Source organism: Watersipora subatra, chromosome 1 (genome assembly GCF_963576615.1).
Source record: "Watersipora subatra chromosome 1, tzWatSuba1.1, whole genome shotgun sequence".
Lineage (NCBI taxonomy): Eukaryota > Metazoa > Bryozoa > Gymnolaemata > Cheilostomatida > Watersiporidae > Watersipora > Watersipora subatra.
In genome coordinates this window covers 74,128,985-74,151,777 of record NC_088708.1, presented here as the reverse complement: position 1 = coordinate 74,151,777, position 22,793 = coordinate 74,128,985, and the positions used below count along the sequence as shown (strand labels likewise).

General features: G+C 36.4%; 1 protein-coding gene across 1 annotated transcript; it reads right to left on the bottom strand.

Annotated features, from left to right (window-relative positions):
* Window positions 1-16,628: 16,628 nt before the first annotated feature.
* Window positions 16,629-22,348, bottom strand: LOC137404026 (uncharacterized). Its single transcript, XM_068090184.1, has 12 exons — window positions 21,835-22,348; window positions 21,352-21,571; window positions 21,088-21,200; window positions 20,803-20,947; window positions 20,198-20,440; window positions 19,651-19,779; window positions 18,647-18,868; window positions 18,007-18,124; window positions 17,784-17,910; window positions 17,562-17,676; window positions 17,097-17,206; window positions 16,629-16,941 (listed from the first exon to the last, which is right to left on the bottom strand). The coding sequence occupies exons 1-12, from the start codon at window positions 22,269-22,271 to the stop codon at window positions 16,833-16,835; spliced, it is 2,088 nt and encodes a 695-aa protein (XP_067946285.1). The 5' UTR covers window positions 22,272-22,348; the 3' UTR covers window positions 16,629-16,832.
* Window positions 22,349-22,793: the final 445 nt, after the last annotated feature.

Here is a 22,793-nt window from a genome sequence, read left to right as displayed (position 1 = left end):
AGGCTATCGGGTCAGCAACAGAAGAAGTAGGGAGAATTGACAAGCTGTATAAATTGTGACCAAAACACTTTTGAACTACTTTCATAAATAAATTGTTTGTAAATATGTATTAGGTGAGCCTCAGGTCACGCAAGTGCCTTTGTATATAATCTTTCAACTTTTTTGTCTAGCATAAATAGCTGCCCTACTAGAGCTGATGCTATTCCATTTTGCCACATTCCACTTACTCTACTCTGATCCACACGTATCATAGACTTGTCTTTAGACTGTGGGCAAGCTCTGAGCTAGAGAGATCATTGTGTAAAAGACCATATTGTTTAATTCTGTAGTCAGTAACTTTCCTCATCTAAATCCTAATCACTGTCTTGCTTAGATATCATCACAAGAATGTACAATATATACACTGCAAGTCTGTACTAAAACAGTAAGATGAGCCACTAGATATTGAACTTTCCTTTTTTCCACTACCTTTTTACTACTACCTGTTTGGTAAAGCTGAAGGATTAAAAAAGAGAAATCTAATGGAAACAGGTAGTAAAATCAAAGAATGTTTTAGATGGTTTAGTAGAAGTGCTAATATTAGTAACTTGATATACTGTATACTGTTGATGTTGGTAACTTGGTATATACTCTGCCATTATTGGGGTACTTTAAATAAAATATGCAGCAAGTATTTCAGCTATGTACAGCTTATCAACAAATGCATTGTAAATAAATAAGTTGTAAAGCGGTTGTCTTGATATCAGAAGAACTAGGAAATGCAAGAATATATTAACATTCTATTAGGTTGCTTGACAGGCTTTATGATTGTTAGCGCTGGTGTTGTACTGTCTGCGTGCTGTAGACGGATAGTGGATACAGAAACATCATATGACTACATCAAATACAGCGTAAAAAGTCGAAAAAGAACTATATTTGCCAAATCCAATCAGCAGTAAGTACATAGCTGTGTTGACCCCCCAACTATAATCAGTAGTAAGTACATAGCTGTGTTGACCCCAACTCTAATCAGTAGTAAGTACATAGCTGTGTTGACCCCAAACTCTAATCAGCAGTAAGTACATAGCTGTGTTGACCCCCAACTATAATCAGTAGTAAGTACATAGCTGTGTTGACCCCCAACTCTAATCACTAGTAAGTACATAGCTGTGTTGACCCCCAACTCTAATCACTAGTAAGTCCATAACTGTCCTAACACGTTTGTCCTTGTCAAACGATAAGCTTGCCCAAGAAGTAGACAGAGCCTATGTTCTGTGTTAGAGGATACTTGCGCAGACCGCAACATTCTCTTGCTGACAGAACGGGTTATCGCTATAACTACTTTATTAAAAATTCAAATCGTTCAAAAAAGTCAATTGATGCAATGTTGTTTCCTGTTACATGAATTTATATTTATGCAAATCACGCAGAGTGTAAAACCTCTATATATTGCTTCAGCATGTATTTCTCTAGTATAAATGATTATATTAGTTTTCTGTATGTCAATCCAAGGTGCTATTTGAGTTGACTTAACTTATTTGTTCTAATAAAGTGTTCAAAGAAGAGTTATGCTGCCTTAGATACAGCCTTAGATACAGCTAATGTTGTGAGGAAGTCGTATAGTGTAGCAAGGTCAGTCATACTGGTTACAGCGGATAACCAAAGTTGAGTAATGGCAATTCCCTGACTTGCGGTTCACTTTGACACAAAGAGTCATTTTTGAGGCTCTGAGATCAATGCTGCTTAGGATTTTTTCATTGTATTTGAAAGAAATTTCAAACAGTCAGTAATGCAACATTTCTGTTCAAAACAATGTATCACTAATACTACGCACTATTTAACCTAAAACATTGTCGATCTTACAGATCTAGTAAACTAAATAACGAGACGGCTGCAACTGCAGGAAATGATGCAACTAAAACATGGCAACAGTTAAAGACCATCCCATGGGACTCTGATGCAACTAGAACACGACAACAGTTGAAATCTGTACCACGGGAATCTGATGCGAATAGAACACAGCAACACTTAAAATCCATACCCCGAGACTCAGATGTGAGCAGAACACCACAACGCTTACACTCTCTTCGTGAGGACTCTGGAGTGAATAGAAAACAGGAAAACTTACAATCTTTACCACTGGAGTCTAGGTATATGAATTTAATCACAAGACCTTTTACAAAAAGGAATAGTTGCTGCTTTTCTATTGCTGTTAACTTCGCTAAAGTTGAAGCTCTAGTTGCTTCATAAAACTGTGAAATTTAGAAAACAACTCCCAACTGCTACCAACTAAAGCTACTTAACTGTGGAAGTACTGAGGACCGCTATAATTGGTAAAAACTTACTTTGGTTAGACAATCATGTTTTAAACTATCTATGAATACTTCGGGATCATGTTTGAGGGATGCAGCCTACGCTATGAAATGATAAGCAATGGAAATACATGTTACCCCTTGTTTCTATATAAACTCATTAACCAATTGAAACAAAGTTTAATGTTAGTTTATAGTTTTAATCAATTGCGTCTATTTAATGCTTTAAAGTCCTACGTTCCTCAATGCAATAAAATAATTTCTAGATAGTTTACAAGAGTCAAAGTCTAGCCTGTTAAATATAATTTTATAAGTTTGTTTATTTGAGTCTGGTATGAAAAACAAGTTTTGTTATTGGTCAAACTTGAATGAGCCTACTGCCAGAAGATAAAAGACTACTGTTAGCATGGTCATTTTTGCATAACATTTTAACAAAAAATGAAAAACCGTAAACCCGTTTGAACTAAAGATCACACCAACTTGCCCAAATTTCTTCAAACATTATAGTTTTGTATATGCAGTGGTACTTTTAGATATGAGCTGAATTTTTAAAAGTTACAAATTTTTTGGAGCAGAGCCCAAACTCGAGCAAATTTTTGCTTATAATCTAAGCTAAATTTTGATACGCAAGCCTTAAGTAGTGATTAGAGAAAAGCAGTTTTTGGTTCATAATTTTTCCGGCTTGAGTATATAGATGCGCATTTCTCAATTGGTTTGCTTTTACGAGCATTATTCAGTTACGGTGCAGCAATTAGTTGAATATTTAGTAAGATTAATTTTTGTTTTTGCCACCATTACCCTGTGAACTATCTAAAGTTCAGTGGATTCCTTGGAACATTAATTACAAGAAACAAGATAAACACGTTTCATAATAGTCTGGTACCTCTTATTTGCATTGTAAGGCGTGGAATACGTGTTGATACTCTAAGTAACACACACAAAGTTTTCAATAGAGTCTGAAAACTCCCTTAAAGGCATATTTTAGATTATGGGTGATGAGAGTTTTACATAATAGAACTGAGTAGCTTTTCCTTGGACCAGAAGTTCAAACCCTCCTCATCTGCCCATGACTTAGCAACCTAGGGTATCGAGTCACTTACAGCAAGCTTGGTAGTGCAGTTTCCTTCTGTACAAAGGTCACATATCTGATGCCTGGTCGTCTCTCTTCTCTGCGGAGTTTTCACTCATGTTTTCGTGCCCCTGACCAAAACCTGCAGTTGAAAAGAAGTGACAACAAGCTTTATCCACAATGTGGGACCTGGTTACAACAGCAGAAACCAGCATATCTATTAGAAAGGCATACCCTCTCAAACTCCCATTTCACTTGAGAATTCCTTCTTGCAGGCATTCAACTCCATAAGGTCAGCCATGTACCGCCATGCTCGGGCGGCACACTGTTCACCGAGGACCCACAACATTTTCTCAAAATAGCCTGGTTCATGATCATGGCCCTGGTGTTTTGTAGCAAGAAGACCTTAGTTGGACCTGCTGACTGCACAGCTCTGAACATGAGTTGGTCAGTGGCGTTAGAGGTCTCTACAGGTTTTTTACTTTATCGCAGACAATTATCTGGCACCTTTTCCACTTGTGTCCATTTGTAGCATAAGACATAAGGGCAGTGCAATTTTATATGGGGGTCTTCCTCTTGATTTCATTACTAAGGTGGGTTAGGTCCAAGCACAACCTTATAGCGTTATTAAGCTTCGGAACTATTATCAGTCTTTAACGCCAATCAGTAGGCTGTTCCACTGGCTCAATAATCTTTAGAGCAAACATCTTCTCCATCTTTGTCTTTGTCCTGTCCAGTGGTATTAGGCTTAAAAAATGACAAGGTTATGTATCCTTTTTAATTTTAATGCCAAAAAGGCCCAGCATTGTTCTTAGCCCTTCAAAGAATTTAGCAAACTCTTTGGCTGGGCCAAATGTCTTCCGAATAATTGCACTGACAATCGCTAAAAGATCCAAGTGGATAAGTTTTTGTTTGAGCTCTTAGTAAAATTCTGCTAGCACCTAACACCACATGTGCCTTATAGTTGGTAAACTTTTGATTGCTCTTAATTTCAATATCAGCAACTCCACAACTATATGTAATCTCTTTCCACCTCTGCCAACCAAAAGTGTGGAGCTAGAAAAAGTGGAAATTTAGTGACCTTCGAGTTTTCTCTGTCAACACGGTGACATCAGTCTTAGTGTTTAAACAAAGATAAACATTATGGCTATAGACAGAGAGGATGAGTTTAAAATCTATTGCCAATCAATTACAATTTTGGTTTGAAACTATTCGAGTTTTCCTCAAATTCCAGATTTTTCCTCGATTTGAAAGGACACTCGCTTTTCACGTAGTATTCACCATCACAATTGTGACACACGACACTGTCTGTCACCTACAGCTGTTATATGTTTAAGTTTCTTGCCACTGCTGCATTTCACTCAGAGACAGCCCTTCACAAAGTGATCTGTTGAGCCACATTCATAGCAAAGGTCACTGCATTCCGGTATGAAAAGTCACATGCTCCCACCTGACACTGTCTTAGTGAAGAGATTGTCTCAGTGACAAGATGCATATGTGCAATCTTTAAAACTATCTGATTCGTTGTCAAAACTGCGATGATGGCAGCAATAATGGTCCTCTCTGCCAATCTCACGACTTTTAGAGCCACGTTTGTATCCATCTTTCATGATACCTTTGATGGTCACGAGTCTTGTAGCTGTTTCTGCTACTACCCCTGTTATCTCCATACCGCATCTTATGAATATCTTGTTAGATGGCCAGCAGCTGAACTGAACCTCCACCTGTAGCTCCTGTAAAGGTACTCGCTTGTAAAGTTATAAGTGTAGCTCTGGCAGTCCACTAAGTTAAATAATAGAAAAGGGAACCAAGGCTTGCCCTGGAGGAATTACACCTAATTTTTTTTGTGCCACATATCTAGTCCTTACTCAATCCAGTTTATTTGTATCTGCTACAACATGATTTAATTATGCATCACGAAGTCTACATAAATAACTACAAAGGTTAGCTGTCCTCTCAGTTGTCTACGGTGAGAAAAAAGTGTTTATCATTCTCTTTTGCAAGTTCTTCAGTTTCCTTTTGTAGTGCCTTAGAAGTAGGTTTTAAGCCTGGTCAAAATTTGAGGTTGGATTACGAAACTCACACACCAGCAATCACAAAGTTTCCTACATTTCGGTATATGGAGTTTGATAAAAGACACTTATTGAGCAATAGGCATAAAGTTAGAGACTTTTGTGGTAGTATCAGAAATGAGGGCCTCCTAACTCATCTTAAGAATGATCACCTCCAGCAAATTAAGAACTCATCACTAAAGATATTTCAATTAACTACCCGCTAGTAGCTTGGGTATTTAGCACAGGGGCACTGCTAAAAATGTTTGTGCTCATCCTTCTTTCAACCCTTATTTTACAATAGTTAACAAAAATTAATTAGAATCTTTGACTTTCTTAGCAAAGAAACAATTTTTTCCAGAATGACATATTTCAATCTGCACCGAGTGTAACACTAAGTAGTTATCTCTAGCAATATATGCACAGCACAACTTTTAGTCCTATACTAAAAATAAGACGAGCTGTTTTAGTTCAAGACTGCAAAATGTCTTACTCCACCCTCTTAAATGTATGCTGTGTTGTTCTGTGCACTGTTGTGTCCTAGGTTTCTCTCGTGCCTCCACAACAACATAACAACTTTAATATTACTTAACCACAAAAGCAATAAAAAAATTCCCTAGTGATTTATAAGAAATTGTCAGAAATAATAAAGAGCAAAATCTATACTGCCCTTTTGTATTTTTGGCAATTTAACCTTGATACAAAAGTCACTTTTTGTTGTCGATAAATCTGTGCATTCTTTCAAGTAGATCTCAAATAAAACTGATTTCAGATAAAAGGAATTGCAATGATAAATTGTAATCTATTTAATGAGAACCACTCACTTCAACAAAACAAATATACATTGCGAAGTCTGATGAACAGAGAAAGCAGCTAGTATCCAGTTTGCAAGTTGTTAGTACAATAAAAATGGATACTCTATTCTCACTTCAAGACAGAAGAGTAGTCAAGCGATGTTTGCATATGCCAGCTTTTTGGAGATTATAGGAATGTAACGGAAAACCCACGCTAGTTATTAATATTGTCCTTAAAAATGTTGTTAATAGTCATCTCTACAGGCTGTTTTTTGAGGGTCATGAGTTTTTACTTAAAGAAAAAAGATAATAAATCTGTGAGAGGTGCAGAGACCAGTAGTAAGTATAGTGAAACAGTGTGGTTGTTTTAAGTGAGAGAATTGTAGAGTGTTAAGTGTAGAGCGGGTTCAAGTGTACAGTGACACTAATGGTGTTGTGTGTCACGAGTGATAGACAGCGCAGTGTTGACAAAAATATTTAACTGTATTTATTTGACAATTTTTGTTTCTGACACATTATTATTTTTGTTTTGCATCAGTAATTGTTTTAAATGTGCCAAATTTCACCCAATCACAAAATTCTGTGCATGCAATTAATGAGACCACTACTATGTTGGTCAATACGGCTCAAATCCATGACAATCAGCTTATTAGACTGATTCTTTAACCAACTGAGCTAATCAGCCATTATCCAAAGCATCAAAATAATAGTGCATTTCAAAGAACGAAATTTGCTTAGTCACAAAAAGTGACCAGATGGATGGACAATGGCCAATAACAAAATAGATTTATTTCATTTTAAATATTAGGGATAAGGGTGTTTTACATTCATATATGCGGTACTGTATATTATATATATAAAACAGTTACAGAACTTATTATGAGTTGTGTTATGATATCGCAGACCAGATATTCAAACTTCTCCACCATGAATGGATTAGCTAACTGGTTATGCAAGCTTTTTACCTAAGTGCATAATGCTTTATGATTGCACGGTTTTCTTTTGTTTTCTTATGTGGCTATTGTAAAGGATCCATATATATAAAGAGGCCAAATGAGTGGTCAGTCTGCACTGGTGACTTTACAATGAAGACTTATACGTTACACCAAGCTTCACTCCTACAGCTTCTAAGAACACATCAGGTTAGGTTAGGAGCGTGGCATAGTGTTTAAAAGAATTAAGTATATTGCCCTCATCTCAAGGTAAAGATAACTGTTTAGAGTACAGTTCTTTTTGAAACCCGAGTTTCGGTCAAAATGGAATAACATTTTATTTGAAGGTACCACTGTATAATTAAAACCTGGGAGTACTTAATACATAATACAAAATATAAGTTAATTTAAACTATATCTAGTTTAAATTTAAGATAACCCAATTGCATATTTCCACTCACCTCGCCACTGAACATATACATTGCCAACTCTAATTTTCAATTTGAGTGTCTCCAAGGTACAGTATCCATAAAACTCTCTTTTTGCCGATTATTGATTATTGACTTTGATTAAGTTCCCACGTTTAAGATTAATCGGCACGAGTTAGAGCTCTCCTCGTCTTGTGTGATCACAGTTGGAGGCTTTCAGGGATTTATCTAGGGAGGTTTCTCTTTGGTATAGGGACAGCTAGACCTTTGCCGTATGACTTGGAATCAACTTTTATGTCTGTTTCTATCTTTCCAACTGCTGGATGAACATGATTATGCACCAGTTTGATATGAATAAACTTCATGGCTTTGTCTCAAGATACATTCTTAGGCTTACTCACGCGTACAGTCATTTCTTGTGAATTTACAACTTTTTAGTAAATTTAGTGATAGTTTCTCAATAAAAATCCTATCGGGTTTGAAATTGGTGACAGTTGGTTTTTCTCTCTTTCAATCGCGAATACTTTCGGTGAACTATGGTTTTATCTACCTACCTATTGTTTATGAATAAGCAGTTGCCTTTTTATAATTGTAAAAGAAACCAGGTTGAGTCGCTACAACTCGTTGATCAGCAACTAGAGTCAACAGAATATGACTTATTGAACCTTGAAACAGTGTTCGACAAAACCCTTATCCGAAATCGACCACCAGATTTTACCTACGCCTATGAATATGACTACTGGCTACCAGAAGATCGACAAACAAATAACTTTGACTACCTGAATACGTAAGTTTTCGCTTATCACAATTGTTAAAATAAAATTGTAGCTCAGTTAATTCGAGTTGACTGTCTTACATGCGGTATATAATAGATGGACCTCATGAACTCACAAACAATAAGCAAACTCACTCTCTTTTCAACCCTGTGCTGAGCTGTGATAGGAATACTCGAGCGGACTAATCTCTCTTTAGGGTTTTACAAAGGCAAGAACCTGAGCATTCTTTTGAAACAGTATAGCCACTTTTCGCTGACAGCCCTCGTATCCCTCAAATGTATAGCCACTTGTCGCTGGCAGCCCTCGTATCTCTCATATGTATAGCCACTTGTCGCTGACAGCCCTCGTATCCCTCACATGTATAGCCACTTGTCGCTGGCAGTCCTTGTATCTCTCACATGTATAGCCACTTGTCGCTGGCAGTTCTTGTATCTCTCACATGTATAGCCACTTGTGCTGGCAGCCCTCATATTTCTCACATGTATAGCCACTTGTCGCTGGCAGCCCTCGTATCGCTCACATATAATATAGAGTGTTAAGTTGGTGTTCACGCAGTGAGTTGATATAAAAAGACAAAAAAGAGCTAAAATATTAATTTCACTACTGCTGGCTACTAAATCTATTACGCAATTACGTCAAACTCTAAAATCAATCGTATTAACTAATAATTTAAAAAACTGTCAGCTTGATTATGTGAGAAATATTCTGAATGACTTTTGTAGCTCAGAGCAACTCATTAATTCTCCTTTTCTCGACAACAAAGGTTCTAAATCAACAACCTCTTATTTTGTAAGTTGAACCAACTTCTGTATTTTATTAAATACATTAATCTGTTTCTTATATATCTATATATATACTTCTCAAAGTTGGTCGTATGTGTATTCGACGTTTTGATTGTCCAGCTATAGCTATTATTTTTAGCATTCCGCCCACACGCTACGATGCCCCTGTTAGGAAATTTTGATCTAAGGCGTTATCATATTTGATATACTGTAACCATACGCTAATTATTTTAGCAACGCACCCACACGTTTGATACCCCTGTTAAGAAATTTTTTTCGTAAGGTTCAATTACTATATATGGGGTCAAGACCAATTCTTCTCGCGCGAACATTTATGAGAAAAGCTTCGACATTCTCTCTTCATTCGGTCAGACAAAGACAGTGCGATATTTCATTTTTGCAACAGTATCGATTGTGTAGTTGTTTTTGTAGTGTAAATATTTTTGTAAGTAAAAACAACTGTGAAGGTTTTCAAACTTTGTCAAACAATTGTATTTTTCAAACTTTATATCATGAAGAAAATGTTTTGTGCAAGTCAAACAAATTAAGAAACCAAATAAAACAACTATAAAAGTGTTTAAATGTAAATGTGAAATAATTAGCAAGTGATAGCTAAATGTTTGTCTTGTAGTCTGTTTTGCTATGATTACAATAAAATATGATTTGGTAATGATTCAATTAATACGTACTAATAAAACGAAATAAAAATACTAAATATGTTGAATTAATAATAACAATTTTTGCATAGAAGTGTGTGTGTATCAAAAATGTTACTGTTCCATCAGAAGCTATCCATCAAAACTTTGACTACGACGATACTGGTAATAAAAAGGTCTTTGCACAAAAAATTGATTTGTATTTAATTTGATTTGTAATGTGTGTTTTGTAAACACACACGCGCGCGCGCACGCACACACTTCTATGCAAAAATTGTTATTATTAATTCAACATATTTAGTATTTTTATTTCGATTTATTAGTCCATATTAATTGTATCATTACCAAGTCATATTTTATTGTAATCATAGCAAAACAGACTACAAGACAAACATTTAGTTATTACTTGCTAATTATTTCACATTTACATCTAAACCCTTTTATAGTTGTTTTATTTTTTTTAAGTTATTTGACTTGCACAAAACATTTTCTTCATGATATAAAGTTTGAAAAATACAATTGTTTGACAAAGTTTGAAAACCTTTACAGTTTTTTTCCCTTAATTTATTTAAATTGCACAAAACACTTTTATCATGATATGAAGTTTGAAAGCTGGAATAGTAACTTCTGTTATATGATGAATAAAAATAAGTTTTCCAGGGAAGGACTTTTATTACCCGAGCAACGCTGAACATTTATCTCGTATAAGGTAAAGCATGAAATTGTCATAACATATCATGCGCAACATCATAACAATACATGTCATAACAAAATATGTGCTATTTTACAATTGAAAACGAGATCTTATTGATAAACTTTGGTTCAATGTCTTCAAATGCTTGTAGGATATCAACCGATTGCCACGTCTACAAACAAAGTCTGGCGAGGTGAGAAAAATTATTTCAGTTATACTAAGCTCTTAACAATGCAATCAAACTTCGACTTACGATCACAAAAGTATGAAAAGATGGAAAGTAAAATTTACGCAAATAAGCAAATTTTCCTTAAAATATGAAGTAATTTCCAAACAATTAGAACGTAATGTGCAAGTATAACAACTGGTAAAAACTGCAAATAAAACATATATACAATTCTAAATTTAAAAATTGAATTAAATTAAACTCTATTGAGTTTAGGTTAAAGCAGTTTATGTGGCATATTTTCACTCTACAATCGAACTTACTCTTTGCCAACCTGCATGAATGTTCACACATTTTTAAGATCACGAAAAAGAAAGACCTCTTTTTGGCTGATTACATTGAATTTTTGTTATGATTTAATGTAATGCATTTGATTTAATGCTCTATGTAATTACTTAAACGTATTTAATGTTGGTTTTAGACTTTAAAAAAATAAAACAAACTATGATATATTCTTATAAAACTTTTCGCTCCAACATATGATGGTTTTGATACATGAAACAAATATTGGAACAGATAAACTCCATATGGCAAGATTTGAAGTGATAATAGTATAATATGGTTTGTTCTGAACAGCCGCTCCAGGACAAGCCTGCAGTTATAGTTATTCTTGCTAAGTGGTTTCTTGTATGACATATTTATTGATAGTTTGCAATTTTGTAAAAGGCGCAAACAAGAGTGGTCCTCTCTTAGCGGTATAGATTTTATTAGAGTATATCTTCCGATACGCGTGGTGTTTAATCGTTCGCATAGAAGTAACTTCAACACAATAGATTGGAAGCATTTGAACTAACATATAGTCACATTATAATAGGACTACAAAGAAAGAGATAATGCAAAGAGGCGAAAGCATCGGAAGAAGAAATTAAAAGTAAACCTACCATCAACACAAAAAAACATGTCGGAAGGAGAGTTGAGGAGAAAGAAAACCAGTATAGTGGTATGTGTGCTACTTGATGAAATATGACTAACAGTTCAACTTTTGAAGCAAATTTACTGAAATCAGCAACAGTAAAACAATCAAAGAGATTGAGTAAAAGTAATCCAGAGCTTCGCATGTTGCCTTCCCTATTTCTATTGTTTTTTTTGTTATAAGCTATTTCCCAAAAGTAAAGCGCAGTTTTGCTAAATTTTTATATAACAGTCAATTTTTAATAGTCTGTACTATAACAAAAGCCGTGTTTGTCTGTCTGTCCGAAGCCATCCTCAGAAGATATCTAGACGGTTCTAAGGATCAATTAAATGTCCATAGAGTACACCAGAGTAAATTGCTACAATGTTTATTCACAAAACAGGATTCACTTTAGATCAAATACTTATGAGCCAACGTTTGGCTCATATGTTTGCTGCGCAATGCCATTGACTTAAATAAATTATGATCTTATTATTAACAAAAGCATGATTTTTCGGATGCACGAAGAAAATCGCAATGATGACATCAACCAATCAAACATGTCTCTCAAACTGCTTTGCAAGCATATCGAATAAATTACAAAAATATGACATTTTAATGAATCTTAAAAGCAAAGTCGAGAGCTTAGCTACAGTTTCTCTTAATTATAAAAATGGTGTATGGCAAGAATGGCCTTCGAAGATCTGAGTGCATAAATGTTTTAAAGTAATGTCCGTAACAACCAAACGCGTCTAAGTTTTCTAATTATCTAGCAGCAAGTACTGTCATAGAATGCCAATGTCCATATGCCTAAATGTAACATCAAATATCACATATCTGATCACATCTCCTAATAACAGATGGTAACAAAAAGCAGCCTTAGCAATACTTACCAATATTATACGTGGGTATAATTCCTCAGACTTGTATTCCTTGGACTGTGTCTATGATTCTATAATTACTATTACGCTGACAGATCTGTGTGTTGTGAGAGATCATCACTGTAATAACTATGTGTACAGTTATTCTTAGATGTGGAAAGGTAGTTGAGTGGTGCAGTGGTAGAGCAGTTGGAAAAGAATTGGAATACCCGAATTTGGTTTCTATGTGAGACGATCTTTTTTTTGCGAAAGCTCTTAGCGTGGCTACAAACAAACGGATGAACACAGCTCTTATTATAGTAAAGATTTGCCAATGAAACTGGCAGTTTTTGTTTGTCAAAAACTTCATCTGTTATAAGTAATTTTTTTTTCTGTAGACAGTTGAGCCAATTCAGGAAGTATCAATTTCTAACCCAAATCAAAGTGTCCAAAATGGGGAAAGCGTCAAACGCTTGAGCGAGATTAGGAGTAAACCTTCAGAAAATAGAAAAGGGTCCAACGCCTTATCCAATCATGCGCAGTCTTTGGCTACACGGACCAGTCTAGAGAAAAAGCACCATTCTGTTCCACTGGCCTTAATAGACATCAACCAGAGACCCATGGTTCCAGTGCAACAAATACTACAAGCTGAACCTACCATCCCTGTTTATTTTCCAGCCAATACAGAACTTACAAAGATCTTTTACACACCACATCTTTGAGTAGTGATTAGCATGGCGAGCAATTTTTGACAAACTGAGACTCTATGATATTGGGCAGCATGTAATAATATTATATCGCAGTCGTACAGCAACAGAATGTGTAGTGACAGTACAACTGAGACTCTATGATATTGGGCAGCATGTAATAATATTATATCACAGTATGAGACTTTATGATATTGGGCAGCATGTAATAATATTATATCGCAGTCGTACAGCAACAGAATGTGTAGTGACAGTACAACTGAGACTCTATGATATTGGGCAGCATGTAATAATATTATATCGCAGTCGTACAGCAACAGAATGTGTAGTGACAGTACAACTGAGACTCTATGATATTGGGCAGCATGTAATAATATTATATCGCAGTCGTACAGCAGCAGAATGTGTAGTGACAGTACAACTGAGACCCTATGATATTGGGCAGCATGTAATAATATTATATCGCAGTCGTACAGGAACAGAATGTGTAGCGACAGTACAACTGAGACTCTATGATATTAGGCAGCATGTAATAATATTATATCACAGTATGAGACTTTATGATATTGGGCAGCATGTAATAATATTATATCCCAGTCGTACAGGAACAGAATGTGTAGTGACAGTACAACTGAGACTCTATGATATTGGGCAGCATGTAATAATATTATATCGCAGTCGTACAGCAACAGAATGTGTAGTGACAGTACAACTGAGACTCTATGATATTGGGCAGCATGTAATAATATTATATCACAGTATGAGACTTTATGATATTGGGCAGCATGTAATAATATTATATCGCAGTCGTACAGCAACAGAATGTGTAGTGACAGTACAACTGAGACTCTATGATATTGGGCAGCATGTAATAATATTATATCGCAGTCGTACAGCAACAGAATGTGTAGTGACAGTACAACTGAGACTCTATGATATTGGGCAGCATGTAATAATATTATATCGCAGTCGTACAGCAGCAGAATGTGTAGTGACAGTACAACTGAGACCCTATGATATTGGGCAGCATGTAATAATATTATATCGCAGTCGTACAGGAACAGAATGTGTAGCGACAGTACAACTGAGACTCTATGATATTAGGCAGCATGTAATAATATTATATCACAGTATGAGACTTTATGATATTGGGCAGCATGTAATAATATTATATCCCAGTCGTACAGGAACAGAATGTGTAGTGACAGTACAACTGAGACTCTATGATATTGGGCAGCATGTAATAATATTATATCGCAGTCGTACAGCAACAGAATGTGTAGTGACAGTACAACTGAGACTCTATGATATTGGGCAGCATGTAATAATATTATATCGCAGTCGTACAGCAACAGAATGTGTAGTGACAGTACAACTGAGACTCTATGATATTGGGCAGCATGTAATAATATTATATCGCAGTCGTACAGCAACAGAATGTGTAGTGACAGTACAACTGAGACTCGATGATATTGGGCAGCATGTAATAATATTATATCGCAGTCGTACAGCAGCAGAATGTGTAGTGACAGTACAACTGAGACCCTATGATATTGGGCAGCATGTAATAATATTATATCGCAGTTGTACAGCAACAGAATGTGTAGTGACAGTACAACTGAGACTCGATGATATTGGGCAGCATGTAATAATATTATATCGCAGTCGTACAGCAGCAGAATGTGTAGTGACAGTACAACTGAGACCCTATGATATTGGGCAGCATGTAATAATATTATATCGCAGTTGTACAGCAACAGAATGTGTAGTGACAGTACAACTGAGACTGTATGATATTGGGCAGCATGTAATAATATTATATCACAGTCGTACAGCAACAGAATGTGTAGTGACAGTACAACTGAGACTCTATGATATTGGGCAGCATGTAATAATATTATATCGCAGTCGTACAGCAACAGAATGTGTAGTGACAGTACAACTGAGACTCTATGATATTGGGCAGCATGTAATAATATTATATCACAGTATGAGACTTTATGATATTGGGCAGCATGTAATAATATTATATCGCAGTCGTACAGGAACAGAATGTGTAGTGACAGTACAACTGAGACTCTATGATATTGGGCAGCATGTAATAATATTATATCGCAGTCGTACAGCAGCAGAATGTGTAGTGACAGTACAACTGAGACCCTATGATATTGGGCAGCATGTAATAATATTATATCGCAGTTGTACAGCAACAGAATGTGTAGTGACAGTACAACTGAGACTCTATGATATTGGGCAGCATGTAATAATATTATATCGCAGTCGTACAGGAACAGAATGTGTAGCGACAGTACAACTGAGACTCTATGATATTGGGCAGCATGTAATAATATTATATCACAGTATGAGACTTTATGATATTGGGCAGCATGTAATAATATTATATCGCAGTCGTACAGGAACAGAATGTGTAGTGACAGTACAACTGAGACCCTATGATATTGGGCAGCATGTAATAATATTATATCGCAGTCGTACAGCAACAGAATGTGTAGTGACAGTACAACTGAGACTCTATGATATTGGGCAGCATGTAATAATATTATATCGCAGTCGTACAGCAACAGAATGTGTAGTGACAGTACAACTGAGACTCTATGATATTGGGCAGCATGTAATAATATTATATCGCAGTCGTACAGCAACAGAATGTGTAGTGACAGTACAACTGAGACTCGATGATATTGGGCAGCATGTAATAATATTATATCGCAGTCGTACAGCAGCAGAATGTGTAGTGACAGTACAACTGAGACCCTATGATATTGGGCAGCATGTAATAATATTATATCGCAGTTGTACAGCAACAGAATGTGTAGTGACAGTACAACTGAGACTCTATGATATTGGGCAGCATGTAATAATATTATATCGCAGTCGTACAGCAACAGAATGTGTAGTGACAGTACAACTGAGACTCTATGATATTGGGCAGCATGTAATAATATTATATTGCAGTCGTACAGCAACAGAATGTGTAGTGACAGTACATTTGTGAATGGTGTAAATATAAGAGAATATGTTGCTGAAAGCTTCACAGCTTTACATTTTCGACCAGTTGTCTGCAGACAAGATTGACACTTATTTCCAACAATTCATGGTCTGTCAGTTGTACACGAAGCTTTATATTTTTATTATTTTCGAAGAGCAGTTTTTCTATTTGCACAATGATCAGGAATTATAAATGAGTGAGAAATCTAAATCTGTTGCTTTATCCACAGCAAGTACATAGAACCCTTCAAAAAGACACTTGACTAGGTCTCTATGGTAGGAGGAACAGCACAAAATTTTATTTTTTCCAACGTATATGTATATATACTATATTACTTCTAATCATACACCGGTATATCATACTACTCATACAAGGGCACATATTATACATACCGTATGGTTATTGATAATACATTTGTATTAAATATTGTTTATGCTAATACATGTAATAACAAATCGGCTTGGGCAGAAATATTTATTTGGTTCTTCAAAAAATACTTCAAGAGAAAATATATGCATAAGACTTGTTGCCATGGTAAACTATATTGAATTCTCTACGATGACTAAGGCATGAGCAGAAAGATGATATACACAGTATTTTATGATCTAAAATGACCAAAATAGTTGGCAAAAAAGCAATAGGTAAAATGTCTGCTTTCTCATTGTCACACAGCATGCCTGAGATGGGTCGTCTTTTTCCCAGACTTTTTTTGTAGTGATTCAGCTTTTTTTGAGACAGTCTTATTAGAGCCAGCAAACTTTTGCTTGTCACCTCTGTAAATGATAAAAAATTTTTCATTAAAGTCTTGATTTGTCAATATAGCAAACATATTTTCTAATGTAACAAATATATCAGCTGTAACAACCGAGTTTAGAAATATTAAAAAACACCACACATGACACGTAGAGAAACAACAGCGTGTACTCACTTTGCCATAGCCACTCTGTTCCGACAGCCTTGACCTCCTTCCCAGTGCTGAGACTTAGATCGTGTGAGGGACAAATCACAAGAAATGCATGGCTTCGTCAGAGAAAAGCCCTGCAAGACACACAACTGGCTACAAAACAGAGCTCCTGCAGCTACTACTACTACTGTATAATAGTCATCTTACACAAAATACAAAAAGAGCATATTTAGCCAAATTATTCATTCAAACCTCAACCAATGTTAACCTAACACTAATATGTTACTCAGCATATATTAATGATGCATGTGTTGAATTACTGCTAATAAATATATATGAAAAGTAAAGCATTTCGAGTGCTAAATTTTATGCCAAAACTATGCATTCGAATGAAAAGCATCAAAACTCATTGTATCTTGGCATACACAAAATTTCAATCTGAAATGTGTAACCAAATGTTAGCTAACCAAAGTGTCAGCCGCAACATACCTGCTCTTTTGAGCAAAAACCGCAAACCATTCGATTGGCCAATTCCATTTCGTGGTCTGTCTCCTTCTCATCATGGCATTTGTCACATGGATACAGTTTTCCACAGCAAGGAAACCTTCAGCCAAAAATACTTTACAATTGAGACACGCGTGTTTAAGTGTAGAGGTAGTTGTCATGTCATGTCAGTGAGTGCATCCTTTGTATTTTCACTCATAAACTCACCTAAACCATCTAAAACTCTTTTTATAATGAAGACAGGCTCCTTTGTCTGGGAGTTGCTTTCCCTCACCTAGTATTTTCAAATCTGACATCGCTTTGGCCTTCTTGGCTATGAGCACAGCATTTGCACCTAAATAATATCGACAGAGTTTCTGTTATGATAATTTGCTCTAAAACATGTTTGGCTAAACAGAAGTAAGAATGTTCTCATTAATAAATTGTATACCTATTTTAATGGCAGCTCCATCATTCAGCACAATGAATGAGCCTTTTTCAACAGAAATTCCCATCTTCTTGTGGCAGCCTGTACACCAGAACTGCTTCAACTGATCGGCGTGTAAACCCTGAAAACATGCAATAAATCATAGAAAACACTGAACATAAACTGGGTTTCACACCATCTGCCTCTAATCAAGACACACCTAGAAACAAGGTTTGAATAAATTTAACATTCTCCATGTAACATTAAGTATAATATAACAAGCTCAGCTCTTACTGGATAACCACGCGGATAGTGATATGTCCCCTTTGTAAATATGGGCTTGAGCAACAACTTTGCAACTGGGAATTTTACAGGTAGAAAAAGAGCAACTTTCAATGTGGTTAGTTACATTATGTTTCACGAGTGTGCTACTCGGGATACAGGATCAAATGTGGTGTACATAAAAATGAGGGTGACGTGGATAAACGCAATACTGGACAATTGAAACACCGGTGATTATGAGAGCTTCACAAGGCTTAACTTGTTCAAATTTAGATCTAAAAAAAATCTAGTAAAAGCGGTCCAATGCATGAGTGTAAATGCTGACAAGAATAAACAAGTGAGCAACAGTAATATTTCTGTATATGTTACATGGTGTACATACATGAATGGGAAGCTCTCTGTCACAACCAAGGCAGGCAGCGATCAGCTGACAGTCTTGCAGAATGAGGTCAAACGGTTGACAGGCATCCAAGTCAAAAAAGCCGACAGTGCTAGAAGCGACGTGCATGAGATTTGGGTGGTAAATCAAAGACATCTTCGACTTACACTTATCGCAGACAACCACATAAGGCTTTTCTGGATGCATGGTGATGTGGTGAGCTGTCTGTAAAACCAAATCTCACTGAGTTGAAACGCACTTGTAACGAGTGGCCTTTCCAGATACTTGATAGCCACTACCCATAGAAACATCACAAATGGTGAATGCCCATACACGCATCACTGATAACCACTAAACATAGAGGCAATACGTAGAGGCAATACGTAGAGGCAATACGTAGAGGCAATACGTAGAGGCAATACGTAGAGGCAATACGTAGAGGCAATACGTAGAGGCAATACGTAGAGGCAATACGTAAAGGCAATACGTAAAGGCAATACGTAGAGGCAATACGTAAAGGCAATACGTAGAGGCAATATGTAGAGGCAATACGTAGAGGCAATACGTAGAGGCAATACGTAAAGGCAATACGTAAAGGCAATACGTAGAGGCAATACGTAGAGGCAATACGTAGAGGCAATACGTAAAGGCAATACGTAGAGGCAATACGTAGAGGCAATACGTAGAGGCAATACGTAGAGGCAATTCGTACAGGCAATACGTAGAGGCAATTCGTACAGGCAATACGTAGAGGCAATACGTAGAGGCAATACGTAGAGGCAATACGTAGAGGCAATACGTAGAGGCAATACGTAGAGGCAATACGTAGAGGCAATACGTAGAGGCAATACGTAGAGGCAATACGTAGTGGCAATACATAGAGGAAATCCAGATGAGCTATACAACCAGCCCAGATGGCTCATAAAGACACCACAAATAAACCATACACTAGTTCATAAAGCTAACAAAAGCACAGAAGAACAATATATTAAAACAAGCAGACTGACCTTGCAGCGAGTACATCTGATGCCAGTACGCAGGATTGTACAGTGCAGGCTGGCTGTAGACTCCAGAAGTTGCAGATTCTTCAGCCTCAGTTCAGTTCCTCTCTTTGCTGGATTCAGCTTACTGAGAACCTGAAGACATCAATGAATGGTAACTTAACAACATTCAAGTGCGAGATCATCGAGAAATTGAACCGAATCCTAAATATGTTATACCTTTGTGGATTTATTAAATAGAATTTGGAGGATTTATGTCACTAAGTATAATTTTTATAAAATTTGACAAAACCTGACAAAATATGATTTTGTGATATCTTAAACATGTGAAAGATTTTTGATCTTTTTGGAAATGCATAAAAAAATTCCTTGGTCACACCAAATCTAGTTCATTCTACAGAAGTTTGGTAAGCAGCTAAGTCGACAATGGAGACAGACTCTTATAGAGCAGTTCAGCACGTCAAACTTATAACTAAACATAAATTTACAGTTTATTACGACTGACTACCTTGTGATACAAACAATGTATGTACCATTGATAATGTCAACTCACAGAAGGATCTGCGGGTGTCGGATATGCGTTGCAGTCTGCTTCCGTCTCCGACTCTTCAGAGTTATCAGAAAGCTGAACAGCGGAAGAAAAATTATCTTCTAATTCCACAGCTGATTGGCTCGGATCGGTGACAGGGTCAAACTCGGCAACTGCGGCAGGTTTAGCAACAGGCTCTGATGGCCGTGTGTTGGAGTTGCTCACAAACTTAAACCCTGCAGCTTTAGCAGCCAACTCTCTTTTATACTGAAAGTAAATATGAGCATTTTAATTTACAGTAAGGCTTAGTGTAACCAATAAGGCTCAGTGTAACAAATAAGGCTCAGTGTAACAAATAAGGCTCAGTGTAACAAATAAGGCTTAGTGTAACAAATAAGGCTCAGTGTAACAAATAAGGCTCAGTGTAACAAATAAGGCTCAGAGTAACAAATAAGCTACAACAAAGATTGCTATAATTCAATATATCTGTATAAAGTTACCAAATCTAACCAAAAGGTTTTGCCAGCTAGAATGTTTTTAGTACAGCAAAACTTTGTTTTTCATAGTTTTATATATATTCTGTAAGTTTGAAATTATTTTCATCCAAGTCTAAAACAAAAAGAGCTTACCATTGACAGGCCATCCGTAAAGATCTGCTCAGCCGTTTTGTCGAGCCATCGAAGAAATGGTCGAAACACTAACTCAACAGTGTCATGTTTCTGATTGGCTTCTTGCTTATCCGTCAGCCAGTCATCCATCTTTTTACAAATATGCCTAAATTTACATAAAACATGTGCACGTTATATATTTTTCATAACATACTAAAATTAAGCAAATATCCAGCAACTTTTTTAGTAAGTTGCGTAGTTCTAAACTATAAGCAGCAATAAGCTAAAAGGAGTGAACTTTCATACCTCGCTAGGACTGAAGGTAGACACTCCTCGTTAAATATACGGACAGTCATCATATGCTTAGGGTAGAGACTTGGAAACGTAAGTTCAAGATTAATGGACTTCACATCAAAGGGCTACAAGGTTTACTGTCTATCATTAGAATATGTACAACACTAAACCTTTGTACAATGTAGTTTCAACACTAACTGATGCGCATTGTTTCCCAAATTTGTTCATACACATAATATATGCTCTTATGACAAATGTATTGGCACATGAACTTACCCAATCTGGATCAGATACACGGAAAACAAATCGAAATGTGCTTGTATCAACATCAATACGCTTAGGAAAACGCTTTTTTAGTTGAGAGATTTCTGTGCGCCTCAATGAATTTAAATCTTGATCTGTCATTTCTGATAGCTTTTTCTCATTTTTCTCACTCTTTGTCACTTTTGTAGAAGTCGGTCGGTGTTGGTGAACACGGGAATGTGCAAACCCACATCTAAAATTTAATATACAACAAACATCAGTAAAAGTAATCGCGCACTATCATAACAATAAATAAAATTGAGCAATCACTGCCAGCAACACAGGCAGCAAAGATAGAGCTTGCTATAGACTGCGTGTTCGATCAAAACACAGTAGTCTAATCTAGCCACATACAAATTGAACAAATAAAAATAAAAAAACTTGACAATGATAGTCAGATTTTGCAGTTTTTATTATCTAAATAACATTAAACAGAGCAAACAAAAAATCTCTCACCTGCTACCCCATTTGCAGAATCCTGCTGCAAAGAATTTACATGGAGGGCGACTGCAGTTTTTATTGTCACTGATATTTCTAGGTGTTACTTTGCTATCAGAATCTGTGGTATCCCTGGATATATTTGAAGGTAGCAAATCTATTTCATGGCTAAAATTACATGCATCACCGTAAGCGCATCCTCGCTCAGAAAAGAAGAATCTGCAGGTTTTCATTTTAGACAATGTTTTGCGTTTATCCTGCTTCCTTTCTTCAACTGTTCTGCTTGGTGCTGATAAAATGTTTTTAGAGAGAAATAACTCGGTTCGCGTTGATGCCTCTTGTTCTACGGCTGTAGTAGCTTCGGTGTCAGAAGACTGAAGGTCGCGCACAACTCGAGTACTAGCTTGATGCTCCGACGCTAAGCTGTAGTTGTTTGCTTGGGTTGTACACTCCATTTCACTTCAACTTCCCTTATATAGTGATATGACAAACAATTGCGAAAAATAATAACCGATTGCACCAAGCGCGTAGATTGCACCACTAACTGACAAATGGTAATGTGGCTTAACAGGGTGGAATTATTACAACCATTTCACTTGTTGGGGCGGCACTAATACGCGGTGCATATAGCATAAGATAATTGTATTCTAAATCTAAGGCTAACAACATCAATTCGATAGAGACAGTATTGCTGAAGCGCAGTCAAGTCACGTGATAGGTTTTTCCGCATGTCAAAGAATTTGCAACGAAAAACAATCTACAATAGAGCCAATAGACTCAATAACTGCCAGGACGTCTAAAAGGCTTGGTGTGATTAAGCGTGTTTTGAATGGCGCCCCAGAAATGTAAAAAGGATTGCATACCTCATATTGGTTAGGCCAATAATGGAATATGCCATTGAAGCATGGGACCCATATTTAATGAGACCAATGATATACAGCCCCCCCATATATATGGGGGGGGGCTGTATATCATTG

Bases quoted from the DNA above. Each gene is read 5' to 3' on its own strand.
- LOC137404026 (XM_068090184.1), bottom strand. From the start codon at position 22,271: ATGGAGTGTACAACCCAAGCAAACAACTACAGCTTAGCGTCGGAGCAT. The intron at 20,948-21,087 runs GTATGAAAGTTC...ATGTAAATTTAG, and splicing joins CTACCTTCAGTCCTAGCGAG to GCATATTTGTAAAAAGATGG. The intron at 17,207-17,561 runs GTATGTTGCGGC...TGTGTCTTGCAG, and splicing joins GTTTTTGCTCAAAAGAGCAG to GGCTTTTCTCTGACGAAGCC.